Below are 21668 nucleotides of genomic sequence, written 5' to 3'. Positions count from 1 at the left end.
GGAGCTGTTGAGAAGTGGGCAGATATGGAACCTGTTCTAAAGATGCAGCAACAGGTATGCTGGTGAATTGAAAGTAAGATGTTAGAGAAAGAGAAGAGTCAATAATGATTCTAAATTAGAGAAAAACTATGATATCACATGAATGGTGACAGATTTTTGTTAAAAAGGAACATAGATGACTTCCAAACACTAAACACAGAACACGCAAACACACACAAACACAAATACACATGCACACACACAAACTCTTTGGTAATGCAGCAAAAATGTCTATAATATGATAAAATTCATAACCACTTTACATTAAAGATAAAACACTCCCAATGCTTCCCATCAATTATATGATCAGGATATTAAATACCATGTAACATGCTTTTTTTGCTCAACATCTTCCTGGAAGCAGTGGCCATGCATATTGGGGTAACATTCCAGCAACCAAAAAGATAGAAACTTCTGGGAAACAAGCAAAAATAAGTATTTGCGTATGATATAAGTAACTTGGTATATGTTTGAATTTAACTGGAAAGCTATAAGAATGCTCAGGAAGTAGAGGGGACACACAATTGATATAGAAAAATGAAGGATCATACACAGTTAGAAATACTACTTTTATAAATTTACAATGTAGCAAAATTTACACATTTCTTCCTCATCAGGAAGATTGCAATATTTGTATAAGGACAATTTTCCCCTGAACTTTATAAAAGAGGAGGCAAGTCAATGAATTGTTTCTAGTTGGAAAGGTAGAATATAGAGTATAGGTAAAATATACATTTTTTATTCATCTTCATGTACTCTAAAATATTATGAAATTCAGATTCAAATTCTCATTTCTTAAGATTCCTTTTGGGGTTTGGGTGCCTGGGTGGCTCAGTCAGTTAAGCCTCTGTTAATTGACCATATCATTTATATTGTCATGTTTTCTATCTACCCCTGCCTTGTCTCTTATAAACACTTTACTGTCTATTTCCTATACATGCCTCCTGTGTTTTTTCCAAGTCTCTAGTCTCCTCCTTCATTGCTTCTTCTTTTGTGACTCCAATCTGGAATAGGTTTTGAGAAACCTGGGTGAATGTTGCCTGAGTCTCCTTGTATATGAACTTTTCTCCCTCATTTATTTACCAGGTTAATGGTTATGCCAGTTGGAGCCAATTTTCTGGTTCAGCTACCTCTGCACAGGGACTGTAAGGAATATTCCCAAGCAGTGGCCAAAACTTCTTTTGTTCCAGGGAAGTTCCCTGTCTTCTCCAGCTCGACATGGACTGCCTATTTTTGCTTTTTGTTTGAGGAAAGCAACTTTTTTGTTAGAGGAAAGCAATTTTGTTCCTCTGTCCAGGCTGATGAGCTTTAGGACTGGGAGTCTTCTTTGTCTTCACTGTGAGCTTTTATCCTCCCCTAGGCTTGCTGGTAGTACCTCAACTCTTCTGTTTCCACCTACCCCTCTTCCTGTTTCTGCACCACCATGGGTACAGCAAGCATAACTGGCTCCTGTACCAGTCTCCATGCCTCCAGTGCCAGTGGCTCTGCTCCTTGTATCCTTTTTATCTAGGAGCAAAGAGCACCCTAAGCTGTTGCAACACCTTCTTATGAGGTTCAAACCAGACATGTCCCTAATAAACATGAAAGGGCCCAAGGGTCCTCTTGGATTTAATCTACCCACCCCGTCTCCCCACAGGCGCTGCACATCTGTCCACATGGACAGTGGGAACAAGGTGATTGGCTCTTATGTCGACCTAGGTGCAAAATATTCAATATTGAAACTCATATAAGTTTGTTAGCTCATATAAGTTTGTTAGTTGTCTTTAGATTTATCAGCATTAAGTATAACTTTTCTTCTACCAAGGTTTACTAAAGGCAAACATCTGGACAATTTTCAGGTCATTAGGTCAACATAATGGGAAAAGTTGTATGAAAAACAGATTTCTTCTGAGCTGTGGGGAATAAGCTTAGGAATTCCCCGGGTTTTCACAGATAGGTTAATAAGGCATAAAGAATTAGAAAGTCACAGGATGCTCACACCCAAATTTAGGTAAGCAAGATTAAGTAAATAGGTATAGAAAGGGCAGGGCAAAGGTCCCAGTATAGAGAGCACAGGGCAAAGGCCCCAAAACAAACTTATATGAGGTAAACAAGATTAGGTATTCAGAGCAGAAACACACCCAACTTAGTACTATAGCAGAAAGCTGCTTTCACAGGAAGGAAGGACCAAATCAGGTAAACAGGTAAATAGGGCTATAGACTGCTGTGGGGCAAAGTTGCCCAGAGTGGAGCTAATTAGCAAAGGAAAGGTGCCTTGTTGATCCTGAGGTAGCTTGCTCTATCTTGTCCCCTAGACCAGTTTAGGTAAACAGAGTTGGTACCTCATGTCTGCTGTAAACAAACTTCCACAGGGCCGCCTGGCACCAGGATTTTGTTTGAATTAATTCAAACCCCCAACCCCGAATATCTTCAAAACCTCCTTTCCCTCACTTCCATGCGTTAATGTTCACAGTTTCATTGTCTCTTTGTGCACATCCATCACCATGTTTGTAAGCCTTCTGATCATAATAAAAACGGAGGAAGGACCCTTAATTGGAGCTCTTCCCTTCCCCCAGACATTAGCCATCTCTTGCATTTTAATCCTGCATCCCACTTTCTTGCTAGACAAGAAAGAACCAAAGACCCAGAGTCTAGGACACTGAGCTAAGTTCCAGGGTAAAGAAAAACACAGCTGTTCCTTCGTCTTATTAACCTACACCTGGCCAAGGAAACAGACCTGAGAGAAGAAGGGTCCTGATGCTCACACATAAAGGCTGCCTCCCAGTTGGGGGTTTCAGTGCTGGAAGGCCAGACCTCTGTCCTCCCATGAGCTATCATGGGTCACAGTCCTGAATTTTGGTTCACTTACATTCACACCATTTTTAAAATACTGTGAATATGATTCCCAAACAGAAAACTGACTTGTTTGGCCACTCACATAGGGGAAAGTGAAAGCAGGAAGTAAGTGGACTCTGAACAAAATTACTCATGCTTCAAATAGTAAAGGATCAAATAAGAAAGAAGATTAAAGCAGGGTTATTGATAACATGATGAAGCAATCTCCTTACAGAATGAAGATAACTTTAACCCTAAATTCTTCATTTCAGTATGGAGATTGGTTTTCTGAATTAGAATTTAAACCACTCTTTTACTCCTTCAAGGAAAACAAAATTAGTGACATTCAAGTTGTCTTAATTGGCAGAAGGCAAACATGAACAGTGTCACATAATACAGACAGGAGTTCTGTGCACAAGTACAGAGGTTGTGAGATGCCTGGACCTCAACATTGCACTGGAGAGGGTGTTTCAGGGATGAATTATAGTAGAGGGAGTCTTCCCCTTTCATCCTACTTTTGGGAATAATATGGGAGCACCTGTGCTACATATTTTAGCTCCAATATGTACACAAAAATCAAAAATCAAGAGTAAAAATGAAAAAAAAATAAACTAGTTACAAAACTGGGCCAAACAACCTAAATAGGCCTGGTTTACGGTTTCTCTATGTTAGCCATAGACTATATGTGGGTAATAAATACTTATATGAATATATGTACAACATCACTAGCCACAAAGAAAATATGAAATTAAACCATTATGAGATATCATTGCACATCTGTTGTAGCAAATTAACGTTGTGGGTTTTTTTGTTATGTTTTTTTGTTCTTGTTGTTGTTTTTAAGTGACAATGCCAATAGTTGTAATGGTACAGATAAACTAGATCAATCATACATTGTTAATGTGAATATAAAATGGTACACATGCTCCAAAAAATAGTTTTATAAATTCTAATAAAACTAAACACCCGAATGCCACATAACACTAAAATTTTATTTTATTTTACATTTTCTATTATATTACATTTTATTTTATTTTATTTTATTTTATTTTTTTATTTTTTAATACGATATTGTCAAGGTAGCTAATATATAGTGTATACAGTGTGCTCTTGGTTATAGGAGTAGATTCCCATAATTCATCGCTTACATGCAACACCCAGTGTTCATCTCAGCAAGTGCACTCCTCAATGCCCATCACCCATTTCCTCCTTCCCCCTCATCCATCAAACATCAGTTTGTTTTCTGTATTCAAGGGTCTCTTATGGTTTGCCTCCTCTCTGAAATTATTACCTTCCCCCATGGTCTTCTGTTAAGTTTCTCAAGTTCCACGTGTGAGTGAAAACATATATCTTTCTCTTACTTCACTTAGCATAACACCCTCCAGTTCCATCCATATTGTTGCAAATGGCAGCATTAACAAGCACTATTCCATTTCATATATAAATCACATCTTCTTTATCCATTCATCAGCTGATGGATATTTGTCCTCTTTCCATAATTTGGCTATTGTTGACGGTGCTGTTATAAACATTGGGGTACATGTGCCTCTATGAATCAGCCCTCCTGTATCCTTTGGATAAATTCCTAGTAGTGCTATTGCTGTGTCATAGGGTAGGTCAATTTTAATTTTGTGAGGAACCTCCACACTGTTTTCCAGAGTGGCTGCAACAGTGTGCATTCCCACCAGCAGTACAAGAGGGTTCCCATTTCTCCACATCCTCACCAACATCTGTTGTTGCCTGAGTTGTTAATTTTAGCCACCTGACTGGTGTTAGGTGGTATCTCAGTGTGGTTTTGATTTGTATTTTCCTAAAGATGGACTATGTTCAGCATCATTTCATGTGTCTGTTGGCTATCTGGATGTCTTCTTTGGAAAAGTGTCTATTCATGTCTTCTGCCATTTCTTCACTGGATTATTTGGTTTTTTTGGTGTTGAGTTTGGTAAGTTATTTATAGATTTTGGATAATAAACCTTTATCCAATATGTCATTGCAAATATCTTCTCCCATTCCATCAGTTGCCTTTTAGTTTTGTTGATTGTTTCCTTTACAGTGAAGCAGCTTTTTATCTTGATGAGGCCCCAATAGTTCATTTTTGCTTTTATTTCCCTTGCCTTCAGAGACGTGTTGAGCAAGAGATTGCAGCAGCTGAGGTCAAAGTGGTTGTTGCCTGTTTTCTCCTGTAGGGTTTTAATGGTTTCCTGTCTCACATTTAGGTCTTTCATCCATTTTGAGTTTATTTTTGTGTATGGTCCAGTTTCATTTTTTTTTTTTTTTGCATGTTGCTGTCCCGTTCTCCTAATATTTTAATTCTCGGCAATATTCACAGAGAAATAAAAACTATGTTCAAAAAAGTTGTGTACAGAAATGTCCATAAGCTTAATCTGTATTAGTCAGAATTTTGAAGTAATCCTAATATACTTCAATGGGTGAATAGTTGTACTGTGGCACATCCATACTATGATATACTACTCATTAATGGAAAGGAAACTGTTGGTACACGAATCAACTTGATGGATCCAAATGGAATTACACTGTGAAAAAATCTAATGACATAAATTATATACTGCATGTGTCTAGCCATATAATGTTTTCTAAATTATAAAATTACATTAATGTGGATTAATTAAGTATTTCACATAGGTTAGGGACTGTGAATAGTATTGAGGTGTAGGGTCAAAGACAAATGCGACTTCAAAAGTGTAACACAAGAGATCTTTTTTGGAGATCATACCTTTGTATTTCCTGGTTGACGTTGTTACACTACACATAAGTTAAATTGTAAAAAACTACTCAAACACACAAAAAGAAGTTAGTGAGCACATTAAAGCGGTAACACCTGAAAAATTTCTGTGGATTGTAGTCAATTCAGTTTCGTAGTTAATGACATTATGCTGGAGTTCAACAAAATATTACCACAGAGGGAGACAGGAAGGAACTTCCTATACCAATTTTGTTACTTTTTATAAGTCTATGATTACTTCAAAATTAAAAAAAAATAAAATACAAAATTTAAGAAAGACAAAGTCATAGGTGCACTTGGGTGGCTCAGTGGGTTAAGCATATTTTGGCTCAGGTCATTATCTCGTGCTTCCTGAATTAAAGCCCCACATTATGCACTGTGCTGACAGCTCTGAGTCTGGAGCCTGTTGCAGATTCTGTGTCTCCTTCTCTATCTGCCCCTCTCCCACTTGCACTCTGTCTCTCTCAAAAATAAATAAACATTAAAAAAAGAGAAAAAAGTCATAGAAACAGCATTGATACTAAATAATAGAAGTTGATTTTATATATAGGGGCTCCTGAGTGGCACAGTCAGTTAGGCGTCCGACTTTGGCTCAGGTAATAATCTTGCGGTTTGTGAGTTCGAGCCCTGCATCCGGCTCGGTGCTGATAGCTCAGAGCCTGGAGCCTGCTTCAGATTCAGTGTCTCCCTCTCTCTCTGCCCCTCCCCTGCTCATGCTCTGTCTCTCTCTGTCAATAATAAATAAACGTTAAAAAAAAATTAAAACACACCATGAGAAACTTAAAATAATATAAATCATATAAACTGTGTTCTCAGGCTCAATGAAATTAACAATGAAATAAAGAGAATGATAACTTTGAAACTTAAAAATACTTGGGCACCAACTGATTTAAACACAACATATGTGTCATGGAAGAAGTCTCTAAAAATTCAAAATAATTTTGAAGTAGATAAAAATAGAAATACATCTTATCAAAATGTGTGGGATGCAGCAAAAACAGTGATTAGAAATAAGTTTGTTAATATTAAATAAATATATTAGAAAAGAAGGAAAACTAAAATCAATAATCTAGCCTGCCTTAAAAAAACTGGAAAAAGAAATGCAAATTACATTTAAATAAAGAGAATAAGGTAAATAAAAATTAAAGTAGAAGTCAATATAATTGAATCAAGATATAAATAAAGGAAATCAACAAAAACAAGAGCTCTTGATTAATTTTAATTACTTTAATTAATTTTAATTAATTGAAATAATAATTAAAATTGATTAAAGCTCTAACCTGAAAGAAAACTAACTTAAAGATCATTGATATTAGAAATTCATACTAGAAAAAAGTATGGTATCACTCAATTCAAACAGTTAAATATTTAAATATTAATAAATGAACATGTTTTTCTTTTAAGTTTTTATTAAAATTCCAATTAGTTAACATACAGTGTTATATTAGTTTCAGGTATAGACTTTAGTGATTCATCATTTATATAAAACACCCAATGCTCATCACAAGAGCCCTCCTTAATATACATCACCTATCTAACCCATTCCACTGCCCACTTACCCTCCAGTAACCCTTAATTTGTTCTCTGTACTTAAGAGTCTGTTTCCTGGTTTGCCTTTTTTTTACCCCCTTATCTTCATCAGTTTTGCTTCTTAAAGTCTACATGAGTGAAATCATATGTACTTGTCTTTCTCTGACTAACTTATTTCACTGAGCACAGCACACTCTAGCTTCATCCATGTCCTTGTAAATGACAGTATTTTATTCTTTTTGATGGTTGAGTAATATTACATTACACACACACACACACACACACACACACAAACACACACACACATACATACATATGCCACAACGCTGTATCCATTCATTAGCCAATGGACATTTGGGCTCTTTCCATAATTTAGCTATTGTTGAGAGCACTGCTATAAACATTGGGATGCACTTCCACCTTTAAATCAGTATTTTGTATCCTTTGGGTGAATGCCTAGTACTGAATTTCTGGATGGTAAGGTATTTCTATTTTTAACTTTTTAAGGAGCCTCCGTTCTGTTTTCCAGAGTGGCTGCAATAGTTTGCACTCCCACCAACTGTGAAAGAGGGTCCCATTTCTCTGCATCCTTGACAACACCTGTTGTTTTTGTGTTGTTAATTTTAGGCTTTCTGACATGTGTGAGGTGGTATCTCATTGTGGCTTTAATTTTCTTTTCCCCGATGATGAGTGGTGTTGAGCATCTTTTAATGGAACTTTTAGACATCTGTATAGTCTCTTTGAAAAATGTCTGTTCATGTCATCTGCCCATTTCTTAACTGGATTATTTGGTTTGGGGTGTTGAGTTTGATAGGCTTTGCATATATTTGAATACTAACCCTCTTCAGATATGTAATTGGCAAATAGCATCTCCCATCTCCCAATTGAGTGTTTTTTTTGTCATTAAAGGGTGATGGAATATATCAATTTTTTGCATCAACTGAAATGTTAATGTATTTTCCATCTTTCTATTAACATGGCTTCATGTTGTATTACATGCTTTGATGTTGTATGTTGATAGTTCTTGAATTCCAGGAATAAATCCTACTTGATCATGGTATACAATCCTTTAATATGTTGCTTAATTTAGTTTGCTAGTGTTTTTTTTTTATTTTTTTTATTTTTCTAAATACATATTTTTAAAGTCTCATTATTTTGAGAGAGAGAGAGAGAGATCTGGGGAGGAATAGAGAGAGAGGGAGACACATAATCTGAAGCAGGTTCCAGGCTCGGAGCTGTCAGCACAGAACCCAACGTGGGGCTCAAACCCACAAAGTGTAAGATCATGACCTGAGCCAAAGTCAGATGCCTAACCGACTGAGCCACCCAGGTGTGCCACTAGTGTTTATCTTAAAATTTTTACCAATATTTATCAGGAATATTGGTCTGTGACTTTTTTCATGTAGTGTCTGTATCTTTTTTCAGTGTAAAGACAATTATGGCTTCTTAGAATGAATTCAGAAGTGTTTTATACTTTTAATGTTTTAGAAGAATTTGAGGAATTTTGGTGTTATATTTTCTTTAAATATTTGGGAACTAGAATATATTATGTTAAGCAAGTAAGTCAGAGAAAGACAAATATGATATGACTTCACTTATATGTGGAATTTAAGAAACGAAACAGATGTACATAGGGGAAGGGAAAGAAAAAATAAGAGAAAAAAAACAGAGAGAGGGGCAAAATATATGACATTCTTAAATACAGAGAACAAACTGAGGGTTGCTGGAGGAGGGATGTTATGTAGGGGGGATGTTCTAAATGCGTGATGGGCATTAAGGAAGGCACATGTTGGGATGAGCACTGAGTGTTTTATGTAAGTGATGAAACACTAAATTCTGCTGCTCCTGAAACCATTTATTACACTATATGTTAACTAAATTTATGCTTTAAATAAAATTTAGATGAAACGTATAAATCACGTAGCACAAAAGAAACTCCCCAAACATGAAAAGGCCAAAAATGAAGTTGTAAAACTGCTGCAAAGATAAAGGAAATAGATCCTAAGTCACCTTAAGTTTAAGTTTTAGTCATGCTTCTCTCAATTTATAGAAGCAACAGACTGACAGGGATTCAGACTGACCTAAGGTTAAATCATGAATTTAGTATTCATTAAGTATATAACTTTTGCCCAGGTACACAAAGACAAGTCTCAGTCTTTCTTTTCTTTTTTTTTCTTTTTAAAGTTTATTTTAGAGAGACAGAGACACTATGGATGGGAAAGGGTGGACCGAGAGGAGAGAAAGAATCCCAAGCAGGTTCATCACTGACAGTGCAGAGCCTGATGTGGAGCTCGAACTCACAAAACTTAAGATCATGACCTGAACCAATCAACAAGGAGTGTAAATTAGAAACTTAGGTTTTCTAATTTATACAAGTAATAATGTATGTAATGTGAGTAGGAATGGATATTAAGTGTATGGTTCAGACACATTTCCTACCTATCATCTATGGGCTTTGCTTTTCATGTCTGTTCAACTTTTAAATATTTGTTTTTAATTTTTAGTCTGATTATTTCTACACCTCTTTATGAGAGTGTGATGCTGATGTTCTTTCCATCTCTTAGAATCCCTTTCTTGACTTTTGTATGCCATGTAATCTTTTTTATTGAAAGCTGGGCCTAAATACAAGGTAAAAACACTGAGGTAGGTAGGCTTTCAGGAGGAAATTTTATGTTTATCTGGCTAGGAGTTAGTCTGTGTCTACTGTTTGCTCTAGCTGTAGGTGTCAAAGGCTAAAATGTCTGCTATGTTTTTAACTTTCCTTTTGCATTTGGGTCTCCATAGAGATTTCTACTTCAATAAGATCTGAAACATGTGTTTCTTTTGTATTTCTTTGTTATTTTACAGGATGCTTATTGATGTGGTGGTAAGGTAAGGATAAAGGGCATACTTTATTTCTATAATTAGGTTCCAATCTTTTAGTGTGCCTGTGGCTTTGCCCAACACTTTGTATAAGACTTTCAAAGCTGTCCCCCTTTTCCTACCCTTAGGTGTGACAGCATGGTTAGTAGGGGCTAGGCTGAGGCTGGGTATTTTGCTCCCAAGTTTGCTAAAGCTCTGGTAAATCTAGTTTTTAGGCTTTGTTAAAATAGTTTCTTTTTGCGAAAAGCCTTTTAGGAACAGGATGATTGGGGCAGATTTCGAAATGATCACTTTTTTTTTTTTTTTACTTTTCCTACTGCTTGTATGATGGAGGACATTTTTCTTCAATCTTCACTATGATAATCTAGAAAAGCTCCTGGATGTAAAATTCAGAAAACTGTATAGGTCCCCTTAAGAAGGACTTCTTTCTTTTAAGGTTTAACTCTCAAGTTTATCTATCTCAAACCTCCAGCATTCATCCATTACAGTTTAACTTTTTTCCTGAGTTCTCTTGATGGTTCCTACCATGATAAACTGATTATCTATATCTGTCTGTTGGTCTTTAACTTTGGAGCAGGTGTTTTCTCTGTGATATCAACTTTCTGATGGACCAAAGAAGAGTTGATCCTTTTCAGTTTGTCTTTGAGTTTGTGTGTGTACGTGTTGTGTGTGTCTTGTTGTGAGAATTGGAGTGAGGACTTCCATGTTCTTTCCTTACATGCCAGACTGAAAACCACAATCTCTGAGAGTTTATTTATTTTAAATATCAGTGTGGCTTAAGGATATAGAAATTAATGCACATACTAACTACAATGTTCAATGAATAAGTCAAGAGTGTCTTCTAATTTCCAAAAAGCCTTCAACAAGAAAGGGTTTTTGAAATTAGAAAATGCTCTTTTATAAAAAGAAAAAAAATAAGTTTTTTTGCTACAACATATGAGTAGTGATATCTCATCAAGGTTTTCTTTCATATTTTCTTTATGGCTAATTATGTCATAAATATTTTCATACAAGTATTTATATGCCTATTCCTTCTCTATAGCTAACAAAGTAACCATAAAACAGGACGGACTGTTTATGTTTTAACATAATCATATGTTAAATCATATGTTTGGCCCCGTTTTGTAACTAGTTTATTTTTTTTTTCATTTTTACTTTTCATTTATGATGTTTGTGTGTATATTAGGGCTAAAATATGTAGCACAGGAGCTCCCATGCTTACTCCCAAATGTAGGATCAAATAAGGCGAACTTTCCACTGCTAAAACACATTCCTGAAAGACCCTCTGTCTCCAGATGCTGAGGTCTACACATCTCACAACCTCTGTACTTGTAAACAGAGTTTCTGTCTGCATTATGTGACACTGCTCATGCTTGCCTTCTGCCAAGTAAGACAACTTGAATCTCACTCATTTCATTTTCCTTGAAACAGTAAAAAAGTAGTTCAAATTCTAAATCAGAAAACCAATCTTGATACTGAAATGAAGAGTTTAGGGTTAAAGTTTTCTTCATTCGGTAAAGTGATTATTTCATCCTATTATCAATAACCCTGTTTTAATCTTCTTCCTTATTTGGTCCTTACTATGTAAAGCATGAGTCAGTTTGTTCAGAGTCCACTTACTTCCTGCTCTCACTTACCCCTATGTGACTGGAATAACAAGTTAGTTTTCTGTTTGGGAATCAGATTCACATTGTTATAGAAACGGTGTGAATAGAAATGAACCAAACTTCAGGACTGTGACCCATGATAGCTCATGGGAGGATAGAGGTCTGACCTTCCAGGACTGAGACCCCAACTGGGATGCAGCCTTTCTGTGTGAGCATCAGGACCCTTCTTCTCTCAGTTCTGCTTTCCTGGCCAGGTGAAGGTGAGTAGGACAGAGGAATGACTATTTTTCACTACCGTGGATCTTCGCTCAGAAGTCATTTTTTCCATAGAACATTCCTTGGACTTCAGCTTTTTTCCCATTATCTAGATGTGAAGACTTGAGAATTGTTCTCATTTCAGTTTATCTTTTTTTTTCTGCCTTCCTGTGTCCCTTTCCTTTTCTACACTTTTTAGAATAAAATCATATAATTATGCAAATGTAATTTGTTACTGTAAATAATATATGAGTAATATTCAAAATACTGGTATTAATCCTGCCTAGTTTATGTGGTGCATTTTCTAAGCTGAGCCTTGAAAAAGAAACTCAGTTTGCTGCCCTGAGGGATGCTCTCTATCCACTGCTGCCAGAACCTACTGTCAGAATCTTTGGGATCCCATGGTCATGTTGCACCCATGCCCTTCATGACCATTGGTAGAGCTATTAAATACTTTTGGCCTTAATAAATGCCTTTATGCTTACATGAGTGCATTGAAATAAGTTTGAATATTACTTCCAATATAGAAAGTTTGTATTGAAATAGTGTTGTGAGGAAATTGGTACAACTGAGAAGACACGCACTTGCCAGACAGCAAGTTAGTTGAAAGAAGTTCACAATGTTCCATTTCAATTCAAATGTAAACAGTGGAATATCAACACATTTTGTAGAGAATATTCATATTGATTTTAGTGAAAAAGGGGCTATTGAACAATAAGGTAAGTATACACACTTTGCCAAGCAATAAAAGGGATCCATTTTAAATTCTAAAACCGCATCCTAGTCCACTACCTCAGAAACATCATCTATTAAAAATACAAGTAAGCAATTAGTACATTAGAAAATTAATGCTTGCCATAACTGGAAAAGTAACCTATCATATCTGTGAAGCTCTGTATTTAAAAATTAGTTTTAAAGAGATCAAGCTTATATATAAAATTCAAATATTTAAAATATACAATTTGTAATTTTGGACATTCACTATTTTGTTTTCTTTCATAAAATAATCAATAAGGTGCAGCCACCATAGGGTATACAGGAGAGGGTCAGGAAAACAAAGCTTGTCTTTCTCACATGTCCTAGATAAAGTCCTATTCCATTAAAAGGGTTACATTGAGAAAGACAGAGAAAGTGCCTGGGGAGGGGGATCAGCTAAGCAGTTTGGGAGCCTAGACAGTGGAAAGCTCATTGGCAAGTATCCTTATTGGAATCAAGGTGGGATCCATAAATAAAAGGCACAAATAAATTTCTGCATTTGAATATCAAAAGGCCCTAATCTGAGAAGGGCAAGACGGGGAATTTGTGGTAAAGGTCATCTTATCACAGTGGTGCCTGTGGTCACCTAGGAAAAGTGCTCCCAAATCTGTTGGCATGTTGAGGTATCAGGAAATGGTAACATGTGAAAATTTACAATACAAATGCAAACCCTTGTGTAACAATCACCACAATCAAGTTAATATATCTAGAATTTTCCTCCTGCTCTGCTGTTATTTTAAATGTGTATGTGTGTGTATGTGTGTGTGTGTATGTGTGTGTGAATAACACTTAAGTTATCCCTCTTAACAAATTTCTAAGTGCACATAGTACAATATTGTCAAGTATACATCCTATATTGTAGCAGATCTTTACTACTTATAGATCTTGCCAAATGTGAATTTCTCTTTAATTGCAAAAAAGGAGAAGTGGGATACAGTTTTTGTTAGGGGAGTAGGTAAAATGTTCTTCTGTTAAGCATGTTGCAGGATCATTGAGCATGGCACTCAAGAAAGAAATTTTAGACATTTTACATTGAAGCTTATTTAAGTTCATTTATGTAGCATGGGGACAGGACCCATGGGCAGAAAGCTGCACTTTTTCTGTATGAAGCTGGTGTTTATATGCTTAGTGCTCAAAGGGGAAAGGGTCTACACTGAGTATAAGTATTTTGAGTATAAGTACACTGAGTCATAAGTATTTTCTTCAAATTTCTACTCACAAAATTACTTTTGCAAGATTTCTTTGGTGAATAATATTCAGCTCCATATTAACTTTCATGAGATGCACAGGCAGTCATGACTCTCTTTAAGAATGTAGCAACCAACACATATTTGATCCTTATTGCAACTATGCAGGCCATAGCTAAGCTCTCTTGGTTAAAGGTGAACATTTTTCTGCTTCTAGCTGTCATCATTTCCCTCTGACCAATTTTCATTGCTTAAATCATTAAGGTTTTTGAAGGACAAAGGGCTCATCATCTGTAACTTCTTCAACCTGCAACCTGACAAGGATTGTAGAGATGTCACTACATATGGACTAAAATTGGTCACTATCTGTTCTCCAAGTAATCATTACAGAAGGCTATTGCTTTAGTGTCTAGAGTGGCCCTCAGGGTGAATTTGTTTCAAGTAGAGGACCATTTGATGGGTAAAGGATACAGGAACAGGTTGTGTGTATCTCAATAATAGGAGACAACAAAGTGAAAAATACATCTCAAGATTATAACTGTAATAAAACTAAAAATTATGATAAGAAGATGTTTTAGTGTGGGCCAACCAGGTAGATCCAACCAGGATCTTGGCCAGTCTTGATTACCCCAAATGTAGGGTTTTAAGAGCACCAATTTGGTTATTTATATCAGTAAGTAATCCTGTTATAGTTTTGTTAAAATGTGTAATGTAGATGCAACATTCCACTTTAATAATGACATATGTTCGTGGTTATGCTGCTGTTAAATTATCTAGTGCCATTTTATTGTGTAGAATTTGTTTATGCTTTTGAGTTACTTCAGTGTTTAATAATGTAAAGCTATTTTGTGTTATTTAAGGCCATAATCGTGTATTTATCAAGGGCATCCATGTGCTATATGACATCTAAAACTACTGATGGAAGAAAAATAGATGCTAGATGGTAATACCAAAGAAATATGTATCTTGCCCATTATTGTTTTAGATATGGAAGATTAGTTGGACTTGTGATAGTTAATGCTACAACCAGGTATCCATACTTAACCTATAGTCCATCTCCTAATCCAGCCTTCTGGAAGCTATGGCCACTAATTTTGCCCAAATAGCAACTGTGTTCTGTTAAGTGCCAGCCATGTGATATTTGGTCGCCTTGTCCAGTCAGTGGCAAACCAATTGGTTGCTGGCAAAATAATGGTATGGTCCCAGGCTTCTGGGGGGTAGCCATTGCTTTGGTGAGTACCATAGGGTCATGAATCAAGTTTATGTTCTTTCTGTTCCCAGCATAAAAGGACCACTTGGCTTAGTTGTTTTATTGTGGGAGTAAGCCTCATATATCCATCCCATATCTTATATATTCCTTCCTGAGTGTATTGATAGGAAAGACTACATAGATGTGGAAAGTGTGGTAATGAGTCTATCTGTTGGTTGGTATATTCAGTTAAAATTTTGATAATTCAATGATAAAAGAAAGGCCTCCTATGACATGGAGTGGCCCATCTAATTTTTAGCATAATACAGCAAGAAACATTATTATTTTGGGGTGCCTGGGTGGCTTCAGTTGGTTAAGCATCCAACCCTTAATTTCAGCTCAGGTCATGATCTCACAGTTCATGGGATTAAGCCCCACATCAGGCTCTGTGTTAACAGTGCAGTGCCTTCTTGGGATTCTCCCCACCCTTTCTCTGCCTCTCTCCTGCTCACATATTCTCAAAAATAAATAATAAAAAAAGAAACTCTATTATTTTTATTAATAGAAATTTCCCTATATGTGCTGGGACTGGGGTGACTTTCTGTTGGGTTTGGTTAAACATGGCCACTGTATGCTTGGCTAAAGCATCTACTTGAAATCTTGGTTCAATAGAGGTGGCTCCAAGGATAAATATGACTAAGGGATTAAACTATGAAGAAAGATTCTTTGCTTGATGTCTAGACCTAACCATATTATACTTGAAATGAATCACTGGCAAGTGGACTATGATTTGCTCTGTGAGATAAGGGTATCGCCAAATTCATTCTCCAATCAAATTTTAAGGATTTTATCTCCACAAGTTCATAGCTAACCCCATAGAGTGGGATGTGTTCTGACTTTTAAAGAGCAATTTTGTTATCTCAGCCACATGGAATTGGTCAAGTTGACAGCTAATTTACACAGTTGTTGGGAGTTTATTTTACTGTCTAGATGTTAAATAATCATATGTCCATGGAACACCTGTTATTAGCCCCACAGAGTAACAAATTAGAAGATAGTCTATATGCAAAATTTTATGGAATTTTCTCTGTTTTACCTCAAGTTGTTTAGTTTAGGCAAGTAACAAACACTTAAAGATAATTAATGAAAACTAGAATCTAGCATCCAAAAGGAAATGTTATTAAAACATGTATTTTCTCTCTACATTCACCTTTATTTCCAGAGATAGCCAAACCAGGGCTAATTTGCTTGTAGATTAATTCCAGTTTTGACAAAATTGGGTTAATTATTTACATAAGCTCACCAAGAATAGTTATTGACCATATACAGCCTTTAAAATCTTGCTGGATTTTAATCTTTCTGGAACTTTTTATGAGGAATCTCTAGACTGAACTCTTAATAGCCTCTCTAGGCCAGAGCCAAGCCAATATTTGTCATCACACTTGCCTACAATACCTGTATATTTTGGTGTATTCCTATTCTTGAGGTCTCCTGGAAATATATATCATCCAATCTATCCTGGATATATATTTCATCCAATATATGCAAGAAACTTGATGTCCCTGGAAGTGATGTTCTCTGCTCACCCGGTAAGACTGCTGGGAACTCTTAAACAAGATATCAGGCCAATATTCTCAAGGGGAGTTATTGGCTTCAAAACATCAACCTTAATTCCTTAAAGCTGTCTGGTCATATATGTGTCTATGCATGTCTCTTTAAAATATTACACTTCAGATAAAGTCTTGGTAATATAACCAATGTTCCAGTGGTGTCCTGATATGAGGAGACCAGATTTTCATGAAACTTATTCAAATAATTATAAATTCCATGGAAGAAAGAACACTCACTAAGAGTTTCTGAATTCTGGAGGATTCAGTTAGGGGAAAATGTTAAACACTTCCATTTATTCACCAAGGATTATTCTATCATTTTTCTCAATTCAATCAGTTCTGTGTTTTTAATTTTTGTTCATTTTAAGTGCAGCTTGCTCATTAGTTCTGGAAATCTTACCTGGGTCAGTTTTATGATTTTAAAGATACCAAAAACTTGTATTTGTAAAAAATCCTTTCTATGAATCTCCTTGAAGATGAAACATATTTTGCAATAACACTCAAATAATAATTATAAATGACAAAATAAAACCCCTCAGAAATGCACATGGTTAAAAATCTTGTATGAAAATTTGTTATAATGCAATTGACAAGGACATCTGGTTATTTCTGTGACATACAAAATTTCAATAATACAAGCAATGACTTTCTATGAGGACATAGAAACTTCAGGAATTTCATATATTTCCTAGAATAATTATAGATTTATCCATAAAATACAATCTAAAGATTATCATTATTGGTTTGAAAATGTTGTCCAAGTAACTTCAAATACCAAATAAACAAATGTAATTTGAAAAAAAAAAGAAAAAAAGAAAACTTCCTGTATAATTAAATCTTGTAAAGCTTGTTAAAACCCTCAGAAAGTTTTAAGCACATTCCTAAAAAGTGTTATAGATCATTACAAATCTAATATTTATATTTAACCAAGGTGACAATAATGGACCCTATTAGGAAATCATATATCAGTTAGCAATACTATACTATTTCAACATTGGAAAGTCTTAAGGTTCTTTTTTTTTTCTTTTAATAGGTTCCACACCCACTGTGGTGTTTGAACTCACAACCCTGAGTTCAAGAGTCCCATGTTCTATCTACCCACCCAGGCGGGCACTTTCTTAAGTAATCAAAGACCTGATAAAGACAAAACATAGAAGCTTTGGTTTTCAGGGCAGATAAAGAAAAACACTGGTATTCTGGGTAGACAAAAGAGAAAAGCCCCTTTCTCTATTTTCTTATCATGAGCAGACCAGCAATCTAAATTAAAAAAAAAGTCTTTTTAAAAATGAGGAGAAACATTTTCAAACTTATACCAGTGTGCTTTAAATTCCATTTATTTCAAACTTAACCACATATAAAATTATTTTCCAAAGATTCTCCTTCACAAACGTCCTACAGCTTTCTTTTTCATTCAGAATTTGTCCTAAGCCTGTTTTCTCTAAACAACCGGTCTCATTTTAGTATAAAATTACATTCTTTTTCCCTCAACAATATTTGTCCTCATTCCTTATGCCTTTCTTATTAAAAACTCATCTTTTCTTACATACATAGTTTCTACCCTTATTTCCATCAGTCCTCATTACATTTAGCAGAATTTTATTTTTAGAAGCTTTAGTGTACAGTTAAAGTTAAATAGGAAACAATTGTGAACTGTTGCTCCAGAATTCTTAAGATAGGAAATTCATGTTTACCTTGTATAATTCTAAAAATGTTTTCCATAGTATTCTTTCAATAAAGCATACCACATGTTTACCAACAGGCCCAAATATCTTCAGTTTCTCTGCAAGAAAAACCCCAAAACACAAACCTATGTTCAGTAATCAATGCTTTTCTACATTATTTGGACAAGACTTACATATCCAGCGAATTCAATCCAATTTTATCATTTAATTTAGCAAAAATTCAAATTTTAAGTGACCAAAGATTTTGAAAGCTATGAAAACTTTTATGTGTAAGCCTTTTAATTTATTTCAGTTTTTTAAATTATCCATGAAAAGCTTAAGAGAGATGAAACAAGCATCTTTTTAAGTTATTATTATTATTATTTTTTTTTGTGCTGACAAATTACAACAGAAATCACATGAGTTTATTTCACACTTACTAAACCTTGGTAGAATAAAAGTTATATATTTAATGCTGATAACTCTAATTTTTTAATGTTTTTATTTATTTTTGAAGGAGAGAGAGAGAGAGAGACAGAGCATGATTGGGAGAGGAACAGAGAGAGAGGGAGACAGAGAATCCGAAGCAGGCTCCAGGCTCTGCGCTGTCAGCACAGAGCCAAACGCGGGGCTTGAACCCATGAACTGTGAAATCATGAGATGAAGTCAGACACTTAACCAACTGAGCCACCCAGGCACCCCTAATGCTGATAACTGTAAAGACAAATCTTCCTTAGTTAAACTAACAAACTTATATGAATTTAAATACAGAATATGTTGCGCCTAGGTCGACTTCAGAGACAATCCACTTGTCTCCACTGTGCATGTTGACCTGAGGCATCTTTGGGGAGAGGAAGTGAGCAGTTTAAGTCCAAGAGAACCCTTGGGCCCTTTCATGATGACTGGGGACATATCCAGTTTGAACTTGATAAGAAGGTGTTGCAACAGCTTGGGGTGCTCTTTGCTCCTCGATAGCAAGGGTAGAAGGAGCAAGAGCCAATGGCACTGGATGCATGGAGACTGGTCCAGAAGAGTTATGCACACTGCACCCACTGTGGTGCAGAAACGGGAGGAGGAGCAGGTGGAGGCAGAAGAGGTGAGGCACTACCAGTAATCTGGGAGAGGATAAAACCCAGAGTGCAGACAAAGAGGACTTCTAGTCCTAAAGCTCATCAGCTCATACAGGAACATACACATATTTCTTTCCTCCAACAAAAGTGAAAAAAGGCAGCCCATGTCAAGATAGAGAAGTCAGGGCAGACACACATTTATTTTCTCCAACAAAAAGTGAAAATAGGCAGTCCATGTTGAGCTGTAGAGATCAGGGACCCTCCCTGAAACAAAAGGAATTTTGGCAGCTGCTTGGGACTACTCCTTAAATTCCCTGTCCAGAGGTAGCTGAACCAGATAATTGGCTGCAATTAGCATAGCCATTAATCTAGTAGATAAATGAAGGAGAAAAGTCCACTGACAACAAGACTCAGGAAATATTCCTCCAGGACTCTCAAAATCTATTCCTGATCCCACATAACAGAAGAAGAAACAAGAAGGAAGCTAGTGAGTTAGGAAAAACACAGCAGGCATGTATAGAATCTTGTTAGCAAAGTGTTTATAAGAGAGACAAGGTGGGGGTGCATAGAAAACATGACAGAACACAAGTGATGTGGTGAATTAACAGAAGTAGAAGAACTGATGCAAATGGGTAAGAAGAAGTTGTCTTTAGGCCCCGTAAAGGAGTATAGACAGATCATCCTTGTGGCACAGGGCCATAAAGATCTGACCAAATGTAGGGGCGCCTGGGTGGCGCAGTCGGTTAAGCGTCCGACTTTAGCCAGGTCACGATCTCGCGGTCCGTGAGTTCGAGCCCCGCGTCAGGCTCTGGGCTGATGGCTCAGAGCCTGGAGCCTGTTTCCGATTCTGTGTCTCCCTCTCTCTCTGCCCCTCCCCCGTTCATGCTCTGTCTCTCTCTGTCCCAAAAATAAATAAACGTTGAAAAAAAAAAAAAAAAAAAAAGATCTGACCAAATGTGATTTTGTTCCATTTTCCCTGAAACCTACAAAGAAGGTCTAATTTATAAACAGTATTGAATTTGAAGGTCCCATTAATGGACCAAATTTTCATCATTCTTCAGAGCATGTTGAGGCCAGGCACTATTACTGAAGAAGATGAGATGCTTCCTTAAATCCTGTTGTCCAAGGTCACCTCAATGTGTTGGAGACAGCCTGAATGGGGAATCCTTTGGGAGTGAGGAAGTTGATCACATGGTTGATTCATAGAAAACAAGGAGATCACATTAACAATCTAGGAGTCCATTACCAAAATCCCCCTCAGCTCTGAATGGCACCACATCAGGAATATTGGTGAAGGTTCCTGGGATCAGAGTGGTGGGAGGCATCCTTCTTTGGTGACCACTCTGATACTTTTGTACTACCTGAAAAGGGATGTTCAAATTTTCACTGCCCTATTGTATCCTAGGCTACAACAGGTGTTGGTGAATGGACTGAAATGCCACAGAGTGTGGTTTCTTTCCATTTTGAAGGAGTCAATATATTTGGCAACTAGTAATAGCCTCAAGGTCTAGTATTAATGGAAAAGGCATAGGTTGTTAAGAAGGGGCAGCTATTTGATATCATATTAAGCATCATATACCTAGGGTAGAAGTACTTTCAATACCTTGATTTCAGCTCAGGTCATGATCTAACTGAGATTGAGCTTCACATTGTGCTCTCCCTGATAGTGTTGAGCCTGCTTGGGATTCTGTCTCTTAATGTTTCTCTCCGCCCGTCCCCGCTCATGCTCTCTCTCAAAATAAATAAATAAACTTAAACATAATAATAATAATGACAATAATAATAATAAACACCAAACCATACTGCAATGACATTGTAAGAAATCTAATCAAATTTATCATGGAACAGTCAGTAAGGTTTCAAGAGAGAAGGAAACCTAGCCCACTTTTCCAGCCAAGCTGGTTCAGTCGATTACTTGCGTATCTCAAAATATATTATAAAAAACTGATACTTAAGAATAATAATATGAAAGTAAATTTTGTTTTAAATTCATTTATTTATTAGTGTGTTTATCTGTACAGCTTTCCTTACATTAATGACATGTGAGCAGTTAGAACTTGGAGCCATGCATGCCTAGGTTAAACATACACAGTGACAGAGTGAAAGTGGTGCTATCATGTTTGATGTTTACATTTCAGAATGATAGCCCTCCATCCTTAAGAAAGATATATTCAATGGGTGACTTGGGTGGCTCAGTTAAGCGTCTGACTCTTAATTTCAGTTCAAGTCATGATCTCACGATTTATGATTTCGAGCCTGACATGGAGACCCACCATCAGTCTCTGTGCTGACAGCATGGAGCCTTCTTTGGAGTCTCTATCTCTTTTCTCCATGACCCTTCCTGC

The 21668-nt window shown here is 36.3% G+C and overlaps 2 protein-coding genes across 7 annotated transcripts in view; both read left to right on the top strand.

The window, feature by feature from the left end:
* LOC128314802 (butyrophilin subfamily 1 member A1-like) overlaps positions 1-21668 on the top strand; it is a 367358-nt gene that overhangs the window by 192264 nt on the left and 153426 nt on the right. The gene's annotated exons all lie outside the window — the stretch shown is intronic.
* The window catches only part of LOC113596271 (butyrophilin subfamily 1 member A1-like), a 64256-nt gene continuing 54192 nt past the window's right edge, over positions 11605-21668 (top strand). For all 6 annotated transcript variants that reach the window (XM_053218483.1, XM_053218490.1, XM_053218505.1 and 3 more), the window contains exon 1: positions 11605-11855. In XM_053218483.1, the coding sequence (XP_053074458.1) occupies positions 11789-11855 (67 nt within the window). In that variant the 5' untranslated portion in view covers positions 11605-11788. The remainder of the gene's footprint in view (positions 11856-21668) is intronic.

This window comes from Acinonyx jubatus, chromosome A1, assembly GCF_027475565.1.
Source record: "Acinonyx jubatus isolate Ajub_Pintada_27869175 chromosome A1, VMU_Ajub_asm_v1.0, whole genome shotgun sequence".
NCBI lineage: Eukaryota > Metazoa > Chordata > Mammalia > Carnivora > Felidae > Acinonyx > Acinonyx jubatus.
This window is presented reverse-complemented; position numbering and strand designations above follow the sequence as displayed.